The following is a 15,590-nucleotide window of genomic DNA, read 5'->3' on the forward strand; positions in this document are numbered from 1 at the left end:
TCAAGTCAAAGGTAGGGACAAGAACTATGAAGTCCCTTTGCCCCTGAATAGGAAGGTGTCTTCCAAAATGCCTGGAGACAAACCTAAGGGCCTTCTCTCCAACTCCTGTCTGGACCGACACTCGGGAAAGTACCAGTCAACAGCCCAGGACCGAAGGCCTCCACCCTCTCACCTTGTACAGCAGACAGAGGATGAGAGCCTGAGTGGCACATCTGTTTCTCCCTTCCTGTCTGCCCTTTTTTTTTCAATCAGGGCAAGCTCCCAAAGATACACATTTGAGTGTGCTGTTCTCCAGCCTAAAAGCCATCAGTGGGGACTCCCACTGCCCTCCCTACTGCTTCAAAGATTCCACTCAAGCTGACTCTTCCTGGCCTCGTCTCCTGCCACTCTCCCTCCAGGGTCTGTGCTCTAGTCTTACTAGACTCCGCTCAGTTCCTCCTACCCCCGGACATTTGCATGTGCTGTTCCTGTGTCTGACACCCTCTTCCTCCTCGCCTCGCCACCTGTTCTTCTCTCACCAACTCCCGCTCATTGCTAAGACTCAAAGGAGGCCCTTTCCCCCTCCAAACACAGAGGACAGGGGCTGATCCTGCCCCCAGCCCAATTGTTTCCTATTTTTTGGCCCCGCTGTGCAGCATGTGGGATCTTAGTTTCTCAACCAAGGATTGAACCCGTGCCCCATGCAGTGGACATGCAAGCCCAGGGCCTGGAGCAAGGTCAATCTCAGTAAATGTCAGTTCAGTGACTAATTCAACTGCCTTCCTAAGAGCTGGACCATAAAGAAGGCTGAGCACCAAAGAACTGATGCTTTCAAACTCTGGTGTTGCAGAAGACTCTTGAGAGTCTGATGGACAGCAAGAAGAACAAAGCAGTCCATCCTAAAGGAAATCAACCCTGAATATTCACTGGAAGGACTGATGCTGAAGGGGAAGCTCCAATACTTTGGCCACCTGACACAAAGAGGTGAGTCACTGGAAAAGACCCTGAGGCTGGGAAAGATTGAAGGCAGGAGGAGAAGGGGACGAGATGGTTGGATGGCATCGCCGACTCAATGGACATGAGTCTGAGCAAAGTCAGGGAGATAGTGAAGGACAGGGGAGCCTAGCGTGCTGCAGTCCTTGGGGTCACAGAGAGTCGGACAGGACTTAGAGACCCAACAGCAACAACTACGAATGAGATGCCCAAACTGCTTTGTCGACTTGCTCCTTAGGGCCACAGGTAAAGGATTACTATGGCAATACCAACTAGGAGAGACAGAGGCATCTCCCCTCCCCTCCAGAAGCTTCCATATATCCCAGTCTGAGCAGCGAGGGCCTGCACTCTGCCCACTGCCCACACACTCTGCCAGAGCAGCGCCCCAGAGTGCCCTCCGTACCACCGTTCTCCTGCCCGACATGCCGCAGGCTAGCGGGGAGACTCACGTGTTGTGCGACGAGGAGATCCAGTAATGAGACAAGGGGTTGTTCATGTCCTGCATGTCCACCACGTCGTACTTCTCGTCCCAGATGCTGTTCTCCCGGGAAAACAGGTACGTGAGGAACTAGGAGAGTCACAAACACAGGGAGGGATCAGCACACGGGTGGCGATGGGTTCTTACGGGCCTGTGTCAACTCGGGGAGACGGTACGTGAAGATTCAACACACGGCCCCCTGGCCTCAGTTACCCAAGTTGCTAAAGCAGAAAACTCGGATTGCAACAGGCTGTATGAACACACGCTTTGCTGACCTATACAGTTAATTTCCTTTGCAATATGTATCCTTAAGTACTGGAGGCTACAAGAGTACGTGCTGCCCATATACAAGTGTTTAGGGACAATAATACCATGAGCATTTGTGAACGCACCATCCAAGGTGAGGGACAGAACACTGCCAGTGTCATGATACCTAAAAGGCAGGAAATTTCATATGCCAGTTCCCGACCCCTTAAAAAAGAAAACAGAAGCCTGAGTGACACTCTACTTCCTGGGAACAACCCTGCATGGGACGAGGGGCACTTCCCAGCTCCCCTCAGCCCCTGCTGCCTCACGCTGGGCCAAGTGCACCCATTTCCACATCTTGCAAGAGCCACGTAGACCTCGGAATTCTAGAGCTGTGCTTGTAACGGTTTAAGGCTCACTAGCAGCACCTCCCTCTAGCGGCAAAAGAGAAGATTTCACCTACGTGATCTAACAGGAGGAGGAGAAAAATCAAAGGCTATGGTGGTTTGGGACCGGGGGGAACAAACAGCTCTTGACTGAGAGAGTCAGTCTAGGGACATCTAGCAGCAAAGCCCTCCAAGGGAAGAGGCCTAGAAAATACACTTCGGAGGACAGCAATATCAATCCAAAAGCCATGCGCACAGGACAGGGAGCTCACTCACCTCATCCACAAACAGGAAGGGTTCAGCAGTTTCCCTCATGGTGTCGTCAATAAACTTTGTCATCCGCTCACGGACTTTGTTCAGATCCTGAGCCCAAAGCTCCTTAGAATGATAAAAAGAACATGAAATCATCAGAAAGAGGACTTTGCAAAATTCTTTACCTCCCAGGACCCAGTTTTAGTCAAAGACTGAAACATGGATGCATTCTGGACACACATACCATCAAGGCCTCACCCTACGCACAGCACATTTTCCCTAAAGGACCACAGAGTAAACATTGTAGGCTTTTGGCCACAACAACTCAATTCTTCTATAACAGTGCAGAAAGAACTACAGACAACAGGCACACAAATGGCCATGGTTGTGTTTATAAATAAAACTTTATTTGTAAAAAACAAGCTGTGGGCCAGATGCGGTCTGTGGTAATAGTCTGCCAACCCTTGCTCTAAGCCAGTTCCTTACACTTGCTAGCATGAAGAGGAGGGGAGCACAGTTATGTCAGACAACTACAGTCACTCCCCCGGCTGATGGTGGGCAAGTCACAGACCCTCTCTGAGCTCCTGGTCTGTTACCTGGGAATAATGATACCTAAGTACACAGACTGTGAAGGACTGGATGAAATAAAAGTTCTGTGCTTAAAACAGCACCTGGTACACAGAAGGCACTCCAATCACAGCAACATGACTGGTCGACTGTCACCCTCCTGTGACATCTCATCCTGTCCAGACAACTCTGCAGGTCACATACTGTCACTGTCGTTTTAGAGACAAGGACATAGAAGCTCAGAACATCACACGATCCCAACTTCACACAGCTAGTAATCTGGAGAGCTAGGCTTCCAAATAACTAAACTTTGGAAAACCAACACAGAATCAGTCAAGATCAGCAAAGTATTGCTACTCAGACACCAATAAGGTCTGAAAGATACATGACCAGTTCAAAGACAGCTTCTGCACAGTCTCAGAAATTCAGAAGCCCTTTAGAAAAAAGTACATACAATGTAAAAGAACTTCACTGTTTTCTCTTCAAACCCTAAATCCCCAAATATTCCTAGACAAAAGGATAAAGCATGACCCAGATATTCAATTAGGGCTCATGTTTTCTGGATTCCTAGTACTCTAAAACCTCTATCTGTAGGAACAATAAAACCAGGTGTGCCGCCGGCGACGCGCGGTTGGATGGGAAGGTCAGAACGGGAAGTCTGAAAGAGGTAAAGCGCACGGGCAGACACAAACGAGGTAGGTGCAAGGCGACAACAAGCCTCACTGTTGATTCTTGCGAATCGCCTTGGATGAAGGACACCCAACAGCCCGGAGCCAGGGGGACAGCTGGGTCATTTGTGTACAGGGTGTTACAACCTTTGAATACCAGAACAGGAAACTCAAATTGTAGGATACTTAATGCAAACACCTTGCCAGGCCTAGATGTCCTGCAAAGGCCAGGAACTTCCTGCTTCCTTCTCCTGTAGAGCTTTTGCATAAAAAATCATGGGTACTGAGCCGACATAACCTGGAACTGAAATAGCTGTGAATAAGAAATCATCTGCCTAAAGGAGTTTAAAACATGAATATCCTAGGGAGTTAGTAAATGTTTCTACTTGGTGGGACTTCCCTGGTGGTCCAGTGGTTAAAACTCTACCATTCTAATGCAGGGGGCACAGGTTTGATCCCCAGTCAGGGTACTAAGATCCCACATGCCACATGGCCAGAAAAGGAAAAAAACGTGTCTCTGTGGCATGGGGTATTGTGCTGGGCAACTGCAATAATGGCAATGATGAGACTGTGAGGAGAGAAGCAACTGCGGTGAGGTGGTCTGCGCTGGGCAGGGGCGGCATGCCAGGCTCTGCCCTCAACCTTGAGCCTCAACCTTGTGGCTCATTTTGAACTCACATAAGCCCGGGAGATACGTATAACATTATTCTCCGGTTAAATAAATAAGAAAGCTGAGGCTTCATGTCATTAAATAAGCTGACCCAACAGTGAGTCCTAGACCAACCCACACACATCAGGTTCGGGTCAGTTCATGTCACCTGTCCCTCCCAGGGCTGGACTGCAGCCCACCTGACCAGCCCCCAGATGGAAATTCAGATGGGTTCTCTGAAATCCTCACATCTATTAAAATGCTGCCATCACACCAACTTGTTAGAAAAGATGAAGATGGTGGATTTCCCCGTGAAAACTGTGCCAGGAACAGAAGTACCAGGCACAAAAACTGGAAGAGGCTTCCCTGTCCTTCATGTAAAGAATGAGTGTAAATGTAAAATCATAAAGTATGATCCCTCAAAATACTGCCACAACTTAAAGAAGATAGGGGAGGATTTCACAAATGCTGTCCCTGTACCCAACCTCACTTGGGAACCGGAAGGAGAGAATGATCCTATGAGTACGAAACAGTGATAACTCTCTGCCTTTCACAGCCCTGCCAAGAAGACAATACAAGTGCAGAAGAATGAGGGTTCCGCTGCGTCTCTAACCATGAGATCAGAACCAAGCAGTGTAACGGAGAGTCCACATTTAATACAACAATTTGCACAAAACACACCTCATAATCCCATTCCTCCTAAATCACCCTCTACAACTGATGATGATCGTCAGAAATTTTAAAATGTATTTTTTCAGACTTCTGGTTTAGAAACTACCAAAAACAGAAATAGCATATTTGATGATGATATTGATTCTGAAGATGAATTAAGACTAATGATTGCAAGACAGGAAAACAGAGAAAATGACATGGTCCTCCAATGAATTTGAAAATGATCCCTTTGAAGTTGTAAGGGATGATTTTAAATCTGATTTTCACAAATTTCACACTTCAACAGGTTTAGGCCTCAGAAACAATGTCTCTTGCCTCAACAGTGAAAATAACATTATGGAAAATGGTTGTGACTCTGATTCAGGAGATACAGATGAAATCACTGCAATGAAAAAAGTTCTGGTAAGATCAAAAACAGTGTGGATTTTTCACAGATAGAAAAGTCTATGAACAAGAACACTCATTTGAAAAATAGAAAAAAAGGAGGATCTTTCTGATGACTGTATTAAAGTACAAAAAAGAAAAAACAAAGTTGATTCAGGAGATACAGATGAAATCACTGCAATGAAAAAAGTTCTGGTAAGATCAAAAACAGTGTGGATTTTTCACAGATAGAAGTCTATGAACAAGAACACTCATTTGAAAAACCGAAAAAAAGGATGATCTTTCTGATGACTGTATTAAAAGTACAAAAAAGAAAAAACAAAGTCGAGATAGCCCTGAGTCACAGAGTTAAGGCTCTTAGTTGTAAATCTCTGACTGAGTCCAGTAGCAGTGAAGACGCTGATTCCGTATCAGAATCAACTGAGTCTGAAGGCCGTAAGGAGTATAGCACCTTGATGGAAAACTGTCTCCATGTGGATCTGACTTCGGCTGATTTGGAACAGTCAGCTGGTGGTAACCAGGAGGCTCCAAAAGAAAAGACTGAGAGCAGTGGCCAGGAAACCACTGCCAAGCGTGACGGGGCCTCCAAGAGCCAAAGGACTCCAGGTGACCTCCGCAGAGGCCAGCAGGGTAGTCATCCCAAGGAGACTGTGGCTTCTCTTTTAGAAGGAAAAGAGAACCCATGTGGAAAACAGAACCGAAAGGAAAATACCTTAAAGTCAAAATTTCAGGCTTTCAAAGGAGTGGGCTGTCTCTATGGAAAGGAATCAATGAAAAAAAAAAAATCCTTGCAAGAGAGTGTCGCCTCTAACAATAAAGATCAAATTTCCTTGAAACTTGAGGAACCCAGGAACATGTCCATGGAAAAATGGTCCCTGTGTGCTAATGGCCCATCAAGTGAACAGACTCCTTTCCAACATGCAAAGGAGGCAAATGACTCAAACCAAATTCAGCCTCAAAAGAGACAGGCTTCTTTTGAGAGTCAGGGTCACAAAGCAGGTGTCCCCTAACAGTTCAGAAAAGAGAAGCAGGAATCCTATTTCTAGTCTGTTGCCACTAAAAGATAAGAAGTCTTGGTGCTAAGACTCGCAGCAGAGGCCTTGATGAAGACTCTTGCCACAGGACCGGAAAGTCAGGAGAGGGCTCTGATCGGAGGCCTGATCTATGCAGCTCCAAGGCCCCTGAGAAACCACCAGAGGTTTTCGCAAGGAGAGACTCCCAGGGGAGCAACACTGACTTCCCACTTTCTGTTAAGAGTTCATCAGGTGTCAGTGCTAAGGATAAGCATGCTGAAGATAATCAGAAAGGTCTGGCAGCCTTAGAGGCAAGGCAGAAAGCCAAAGAACTTCAAAAGAAGTCAGTTCACAATGCTCTGGCAAATTTGGACAGTCATCCAGAGGACAAGCCGACGCACATCATCTTTGGTTCCAGTAGTGAAAGTGAAAGAGGAGACATTCACTCAGGAGCAAAGCCATCCAGGAGAGGAACTGGCAAAAGAGTCCACGGGTAGAGCCTCTGGGAAGCTCTTTGACAGCAGTGATGACGAGGAATCTTGTTCCAAAGATGACAATAACAGGTTCAGAATTAAACCTCAATTTGAGGGCACAGCTGGACAGAAGCTCATGAATTTGCAGTCTCACTTTGGCACTGACTCCCGATTTCTAGAAAGTGATAATGAAGAGGAACAGAAAGAAATAAATGAAAAGAAAACTGCTGAGAAGGAAGAGCTTGCTGCAGAAAAGCTGAAAGCCCTGAATATTGTGCAGAGCATTTTGCAGATCAGCTTAAGCAATTCTACAAAGAATCAGTAGCTGCAAAGAAATTTAAGGACATCATATATTATGATTCAGTGAGGCATGACCATGCCACTTATGAAAGAAGGCAAGATGATAAACCCAAAGAAAGTAAAGCAAAACAAAAGAAGAAAAGGGAGGAAGCTGAGAAACTACCTGAAGTGTCTAAAGAAACGTATTATAACCTTCAGTTCAGTTGCTCAGTCGTGTCCGACTCTTTGCAACCCCATGGACTGCAGCACCCCAGGCCTCCCTGTCCATCACCAACTCCCGGAGCCTGCTTAAACTCATGTCCATCATGTCGGTGATACAATCCAACCATCTCATCCTCTGTCGTCCCCTTCTCCTCCTGCCTTCAATCTTTCCCAACATCAGGGTCTTTTCAAATGAGTCAGTTCTTCGTCTCAGGTGGCCGAAGTATCGGAGTTTCAGCTTCAGCATCAGTCCTTCCAGTGAATATTCAGGACTGACTTCCTTTAGGATGGACTGATTGGATCTCTTTGCAATCCAAAGGACTCTCAAGAGTCTTCTCCAACACCACAGTTCAAAAGCATCAATTCTTTGGCGCTCAGCTTTCTTTATAGTCCAACTCTCACATCCATACATGACTAATGGAAAAACCACAGCTTTGATTAGATGGACCTTTGTTGGTAAAGTAATGTCTCTGCTTTTTAATATGTTGTCTAGGTTGGTCATAGCTTTTCTTCCAAGGAGCAAGCATCTTTTAATTTCATGGCTGCAGTCACCATCTGCAGTGATTTTGGAACCCCAAAAATAAAGTCAGTCACTGTTTCCATTGTTTCCCCATCTATTTGCCATAAGTGATAGGATTATAACATTGCTACGGATTTAAAACAAATATTCCAGACTGTAAAAGATACCAGTGTAAAGGAAGACAACACACCTTGGAATGTGGACCCTGATGGAGAGAAAGCTGAGGTGGTCCAGGACCCTACAGCTCTGATGATTTGGGGTGAACAAACCGGTGGGTTCACATTTTCCTTTTTTGAGTCTGACGCCAAAGATGAAGAGGAAGAGACCTATAGAGTTGAAGCAGTAAAACCTGGGAAGATGGCCTGGCAGGGAGACCCTAGTTTCCAAGACAGCAGGTTCAGAAGAGGAAGATGTTACTGAAGAGACAGATGACAAAAAGCACAGCCCTGAAGAAGTATCATTACCTGAGAAAGAGACTACTAGATTTTTCTTTTTCTCTAAGAATGATGAGAGACTTCAGGGTTCGGACTAATTCTGGAGAGAAGTGGGAAGTAGTATTAGCAGGAATTCTTGGGAGATCAGAACAAACAACTTGCATAATGGACTGTCGGAAGAAATGTGAAAACGCCAAAAGGAGAGTGAAACCAAAATAATAAATGTCGTCATTAGTTTCGATAAGGAATGTAAACAAGTCTCACCGTGGAAACTGGAGTGATCTAGAAAATGATTTTAACTGGCAAAGAATTCAGAGCGAAGGAATATTCAAAATCTTATCTGGTGGATATCATTCTGATTGCTTTCTTTTTCTGTAGATTTCCTATCTGTTAACTAATTACTTCAAACAACCTGAACCTTTGTTTTAATGAAGCATAAGATAGTCCCTCAAAATACTTTTGTATATAATCTCTTTGCCCTCCTTCTTCAATAACGAATGGGCATTTCCTGACATGAGGTTTACATAAAGCTTTTTAAAATATATGCATCATAGCATTTATATTTTCCAAGTTATATTTCATGTAAATTATACTTGAAATATTTCTGATTGTATTAAATACACCTTACCTCCAAAAAAAAAATGCTGCTGTCGTTTCTTTAGGATAAGTTCCTAGGAGAGCAATTATTAAAGTACAGAAGGCTGTTTTCAAAGTTTTCATATTAACTGCATTTTGCCCAAAGTCTAAAAAATCTGTGTTAACTCACACACCAAGTGCTGCAGCGATTATTTCACATATGAGCCTCCAGGCCCTGGGTCACCGGTTCAGCGTCCCACAGAGCGCCGGGGGCTGAGACATCCAGGGTCCACCGGACTGACGGCCCGGGCCCCACCCCTGGCCTCACCCCTTGTTCCCGCCACGCACACTCACATGGGTGCATGCAGGCTGCCTGCGTCCTAGCTCCCAGATGTGGGATCCTAACTCCCTGCACTTTGCTGCTGGCCCGTGACCCTGACCTCTGAGGGCAGCCCAGTGACAGGGCCAGTGTGGGGAAAGCATGGGACTGTCCCAAGAATATCATTACCCTGCACGAGGCGGTGGATCCAGGATACACGGTGAGTTGTCCAGGAGTTTAACCACTTAACTCCAACATCTCCCTACAAATTCAGGGAGTAATTCAGTGCAAGGAAGAGCACGGAGAAAAGCAGGCAGCATGGGTGCCTCTCTCTCTGCTTCAATCTCTGGGCAGCTCAGCACTTTACATGTAATTGGGTCCAAGAGACTTCATCTATCCCCTCATTTCACCTGCCCTCGGTCATAGTCCCAGGTGGGTAAGACTTCTCTTGGTCACTCCCATGCACCCCAGCATCCTGATCACCATTCATCATGAACCACTGCTGCTACCCGCTCTGCCTGGACCTTCCTGCGGCCAGCCTCATCCAAGTGTCTCTGTTCATCATTCTCCCTAAAACCAATGACATCTGAACACCGGATGGGTGGGGACACTAAGAAGTTAGTGCTGGTTGCGAAAGGTGTTAACAGGAGTATTATTGTCCTGTTTTGTTTAAAAAAAAAAAAAAAAAAAAAACTCCATTTCACGAGAGAGACATACTGGAGTATTTACAAATGGAATGATACAGAGTCTGGGGTTTCCATTAGAATTTGCCAGCAAAGAAATGAAGGAGGAGGGAAGGGAAGGGAGACACATGGGTGTGGGGATGGAAGAGGGATGAAATCAAGGTGGCAAAACATTCATAATCCTGTAATCTGAGTGATGGGTCCACGGGAGTTTATGGTTCCAGCCTGTCTACTTTTGCGTATGTTTGAGATGCTTTACAATACAAAGTATTTTTTAAAGCAAATGAGCTGAATATCCTTATGAATCTAAGGCTGCCCTTAAGAAGTCTATTTAAAAAAAAAAAGGGGGGGGACGTCCCTGGCAGTCCAGAGGTTAGGACTCTGCCTTCCGACACACAGGGTGAGGGTCCAGTCCCTGGTCAGGGAGTTAAGATCCCACGTGCCTCAGGGCCAAAAAATACAAAATTCAAACCAGCTGCAGTATTGCAAAAATTCAATAAAGGCTTTTAAAATCTTTAAAAACAACTGAAGAGAATAAAAGTACGTGAAACTCCAGTGATTAGAAATGACATTTTTGAATAGACAACGTGACTATGTATGTACACACACACCCACACATACAAAGATCAACACCATCTTCTCCGAACCCCATAATTCTGAGAGGCAGGGCTCTCATCCCATTCCAAGAGGAGGAAAGCGGGGCACGGACAGGTCGAACCACCTGCCCAAGGTCACACAGCCCGTGACAGGACAGCAGGCTTCTCTCACTCTAGCTCGGCGTCTCCGCTGAGGCACTCCTGACATGCAGGGTTGGGGAACTCCTTGCTGCGGGAATGGGGCGGACGTGGGGTGTGGTCGCCTCACAACAGCCCTGGGCTCCCCACACTAGATGCCAGGAGCCCTGACTTGAGTGTGCAGCGCCTGCCCAGATGGCCCCATAAGAAACCACTGCCCGACATGAACTCCTACTCAGACTCCAGCTCGGGGCCCACATGCAAACACCCTAACAGACGTCCACGGGTCACCTGTTTGAGGACAGCATGCTGCCTTATCCCTCAGAGGACCCGCAGGCTCGTCCACCTGAGTCCCATCCTCCCTGAGCCAGGGATGGCTTCCCGTGGAAGGGCCCCCCGAGACAAGCCGGAGTTGGGGAGCAGAAGCCAGCAGGTGAGGGCCCCGCCCGCCCCGCAGTGTCCCCATCAACCCCTCCTCCATCTGCGCCCGGGGAAGGGGCTGCTGCGAGGCCAGCCTCATTCCAGAGCCTCAGCCCCCAGGCGCCGCTGGGCAGGGAGACGATTCCTGTTTCCTGATGGCAGGTGCCGACAAGGTGACAAACTGCGGGCACAGCACCCCCCGCCCACCCAGCGCCCCCGCCCTGCTATCCCCTCACCTGCTGTTCATGCAAGAGAAACCGCTGGAAGTCGTGCAGGTGGACAGCAGAGGCGTCCGGCCGGTCGGTGTTGCTGCCCTCGGGGAAAGAGATGGTGTTTAGAGGGGGCAGTCAGCAGTCAGGAGGTGGTCCCCGCCAGCAGACACCAGGGCGCCCAGGCACCCAGCCGAGCCCCCCACCGCCACCCCACGGGGTCAGGTGTGGGCTGGCCGACGGGAAGACAAAGTCACCCAGATGACACCCCTGACCCAGGAGGATGCAAAGAGGGGCCCTGACACCAGAACCCAGGAGAATCAGGCGCTGGAATCCACACCCAGCTGCCCCTAGCTGGTCCCACAGGGGCAGGGAGGACGGGCAGGACAGCAGAGGCCAGGGTGGGGCTGGCCGTGGAGTGCATTTAGGGGGTGGCAACGCTGGAGAAGTGACCCCAGAGCCTGCTCTGAGGCAGGAGAGGGGCCTGGATGAAGCCCCGACTCTGGGCGGGCAGGGAGAACCTGCTGGAATATGCAAGACCAGGGCCAGGGAGTGAGTGGAGGGCCTCTGCTGGGAGAATCTTCCGCCTGAGACAGGGAATCCTTCAGCCTGAGAAAAGGGAGATTCCTCCTTGGCCAGCAGGCTGCTGGCCTCCTGGAAAGGGTGCTCAACTGGACCAAGAACCTCGCTGGTCCAAGCAACCGTGAGGGCTACAAGAGGTACGTCCTGTAAAACAGGGCTCTCCGGGGAAACGCATACTTTTCCCTGAGCATCTGCAGTGTGGGTGGGAGGGTGTTTTTCTTAAATACAGGAGATAAAACATGCTTTAAGTTTTCTCCCTTTACTAAACACTCAGGGTCCAAAAGTCTACTGTCTCTGAGTGTATTTCCAACCTTCTTTCTTAACAGCCTCATGGTCCAACACTGATCTTTTCAGTAAAACACTGCAAACAAACCAGATCCATTTAGATGGATGAATACTTTGGAGTTTTCAGGGTTTCTGGTTTAGAACTCAACAGAGGAACAATTGCCAGGGCATCTTCATCAATGAGGGCTGGTTCCGAAAAGCAGGCCCAGGTCAGCAGGCCACAAATCACATTCTAGGTGCTGTTACGCCACAGGAAACCTTTCTCCCAGGGAGACAGGCTTGGGAGACACAGCTCACTACAGACCTCCCACCTGGGGAATCAGGAAGTTCAGTAAAGGGCCTCACAAGTCCTGCAGCACTTACGTTTCAGCCATCATACCATCACCACTATTTATGAGCCTTGCCACGCACCACATAAAACACTTTATGTGCTTCGACTCATTTTAATTCGGTTCAACCTGCTTAACCAGGACGTCCTGAAGCAAGCAGGCTTCTCGACAGGACCTTCTGGGCCATCCTCCCAACACTCCACAAACCCTGCTGCTGTGCACATTTATTCGTGGCATTGGATTGATTGGAGTCCGTGACTCAATGGACGTGAGTTCGAGCACATTTATTCGTGGCATTGGATTGATTGGAGTCCGTGACTCAATGGACGTGAGTTCGAGCACATTTATTCGTGGCATTGGATTGACTGGAGTCCGTGACTCAATGGACATGAGTTCGAGCAAGCTCTGGGAGCTGGTGATGGACAGGGAAGCCTGGCGTGCTGCAGTCCACAGGGTCGCAAAGAGTCAGACTCAACTGAGCAACTGAACTGAACTGAGTGTCAGGATAGTCAGTTCCCCAACAAGGGGACCCCGTCTCTGTGGAGACCAGTGCCTGCCAGAGAGGTGACCCCCTGGAGGTCAGGGGGCCGGGCTGGGAGGACCCACAAGGGCGCCATGCCTGGCACAGCCGCCCAGAACTACAACCCAGCAAAGGTGCCTCACCCCAAGAGGAACACGGAGGAATCCTTTTTGAATTCGTCAAGGATCTGAAACAGAAAATAGAACACACACACAAAACAAGAAAATTAGACACGTCAAGACAACGAAAATAAACAGAGTTTTTGTTAAAAAATTACCATGGTCATTTACGTGCCTTGTAAATATTCAAATATTTACATCTTGACACAAAAGGTGGAAGTCTTCCTCGCCTCTTTCACAGCCTGATTCCTGAGAAGCAATCACTCATAATAATTTGGCAGTTCTCCACCTTGAGTTCATTTTACGGATATTCCATTAGTTATATCTTATCAAATTATATCTTATCATCTTATGTTACATCTATGTCTTCCAACTTTTTTGCTGTTGTTTCACGCTTTAGCTATTATTTAGCAACTTCAAATCACCCTGCCTCACTACTTTGAAAACCCACACTGCATTCCATGTCTGTCCTTCAACTTTTTGCTCATCGATCCAGCGTTACACAGAATGTTCCCATGTATCTGTCTTCGCCCACTTGTGCCAGCGTTTCCGCGGGGTGGATTCCTGGGTGGGAAAGCACCTGGACACAGGGTGTGCACATCACTGTTCACAGATTCACCAGAGTCCTCTCTAAACAGGTGTCCTGACTGGCACGCCCAGCAGAAAATACACACCCCTTTCTGCACCCTCACAGCTACATTTCCAATCCTTAATATTTCAATGGGCTCATTGCTCATCCTTGAATTCAAGAGAAAGAAAAATATCGGGAGCTCTAGTCCAAGGCTTCATGGCCTGCTTGTACTGCAGCTGTGATGAGGGGCAGCGAGCCCCTCCACCAAGGAGGAGCGGGGACACCCCCGCCCCCAGCCGCCACTGCACCAACTCCCTGGCCAGGCATCTTACACACACATGGGCATGGATGCACAAACACCCACATGCCACATACATGCATGCACACCCACACTGCGTCCATTTCCAGTTAGGCAGCATGACTGGAACAGTCTCTAACGCCACTGTGATTGGATCAGCACTGGAGTAATTCAGGACACAGATGCAGCTCCCGGCAGGTTATAAATGCTAACAATTTAAAACGACTCCTGCCCTCGATGCCCTCGTCGTCTGGCCAAACAGCCTGTGCTCCAGGATGACATGTGGAAAATCAGTGTTCTAGAAAAGGTAGCCACTGGCCCCTGGGAAGCCTCAGGAGGTCTGCAGAAGTCTGTGAGTGTACTTTTTTTTTTTTTCCTTTTCCTGGAAAGATGGTCCGTAGCTTTAATTAGCATCTCAAAGAGGTAGGTCACCAAAAAAGGTTAGGAGTCACTCTTTTAGAAAGACTTAGAAGGACTTCCTTTCACGTACATGTCATTTACCGCAGCGGTCCCCAACCTTTTTGGCACCAGGGAGCGGTTTTGTGAAAGACGATTCTTCCGAGGACTGGGGAGGGGAGCCGGTTCCAGGATGATTCAAGCACATCACACTCATTGTGCACTCTACTTCTATTACTACTGTACCAGCTCCACCTCAGATCATCAGGCATCAGACCCCGGAGGCTGGGGAATCCCTGATTTAGAGCATGGCTATTTTTTTTTCTTTAAGGAGGAAGGATTTTAGGGAGGGCATGCTGTTTGCCATCTGGACTCATTCGGCCCTTACATCGTTGGGTCAACTGGGGCGTAAGGCCAGATCCTCTCAAACCCAAACCCCGAGACTGGATTCCCCACATCTGGAGGAAGGCCACCTGTGACTCCCCTCCGAGTGTTTCACTCCACGTGGTCCTTACTTAAAGCCAGCCCCTTCCTCGCCACGCAGTGAAGTGGAGAAAAAGCTCCACTCCATTCCAGCCACACGGGGAGCCAGGATGAAGGACGGGGGCCTCTACTTCAGAGGTGACTCCAGAGCCAGCAAAGACCGGGAGACACACCCCAGCTTCCCGGTCCCTCTGCCTGCTTTCTGTCTCGTCACCCCACTTTCTGAACCCCAGAAGCCTGTGCGCAGAGGCAGAACATTTTTGTAGGAACCAGCCCCTTGGGATACAGAGAAAGGACCAGACTGAAAGCAAAGGGGTTTGTTACACTATTATCTCTGCCTGTCTATGTTTGAAATTTCCCTTAACACAAAAGTTTAAAAACTTAAAAAGTATCAATGGGAGGGGCTTCCCAGCGGCCCAAATGGCAAAGAATCTGGCTGCAATAACCCAAATTCCATCTCTAGGTTGAATCGGGAAAATCCCCTGGAGGAGGGAATGGCAACCCACTCCAGTATTCTTGCCTGGAGAATTCCATGGACAGAGGAGCCTGGGGTCACAAAGAGTTGGACACGACTGAACAACTAACACACACACCCCCCAATGGGGACCACTGACGGTCCAGTGGCCAAGACTCACTGCAGGGCCCACGTTCCATCCCTGGTCAGGGAGCTAGATCCTGCACGTCGCAACTAAGACCCAGCAGAGCTACATAAACAGTAAGGTTTTTTTTTCTCTCTTTTTTTAATTTTATTTTTAAACTTTACAATATTGTATTAGTTTTGCCAAACATCAAAATGAATCCGCCACAGGTATACCCGTGCTCCCCATCTTGAACCCTCCTCCCTCCTCCCT

General features: G+C 48.1%; 1 protein-coding gene and 1 pseudogene across 1 annotated transcript in view; one reads left to right on the forward strand and one right to left on the reverse strand.

The window, feature by feature from the left end:
• The window catches only part of PLCG2 (phospholipase C gamma 2), a 159,991-nt gene that overhangs the window by 58,940 nt on the left and 85,461 nt on the right, over positions 1-15,590 (reverse strand). The window contains exons 8-11 of the mRNA XM_027513943.1: positions 13,016-13,059; positions 11,184-11,256; positions 2,359-2,460; positions 1,422-1,540 (exon numbers count right to left, since the gene is read on the reverse strand). Of these exons, the coding sequence (XP_027369744.1) occupies positions 1,422-1,540; positions 2,359-2,460; positions 11,184-11,256; positions 13,016-13,059 (338 nt within the window). The remainder of the gene's footprint in view (positions 1-1,421; positions 1,541-2,358; positions 2,461-11,183; positions 11,257-13,015; positions 13,060-15,590) is intronic.
• LOC113875495 lies at positions 4,011-8,945 on the forward strand (annotated as a pseudogene).

This window comes from Bos indicus x Bos taurus, chromosome 18 (assembly GCF_003369695.1).
Source record: "Bos indicus x Bos taurus breed Angus x Brahman F1 hybrid chromosome 18, Bos_hybrid_MaternalHap_v2.0, whole genome shotgun sequence".
Taxonomy (NCBI): domain Eukaryota; kingdom Metazoa; phylum Chordata; class Mammalia; order Artiodactyla; family Bovidae; genus Bos; species Bos indicus x Bos taurus.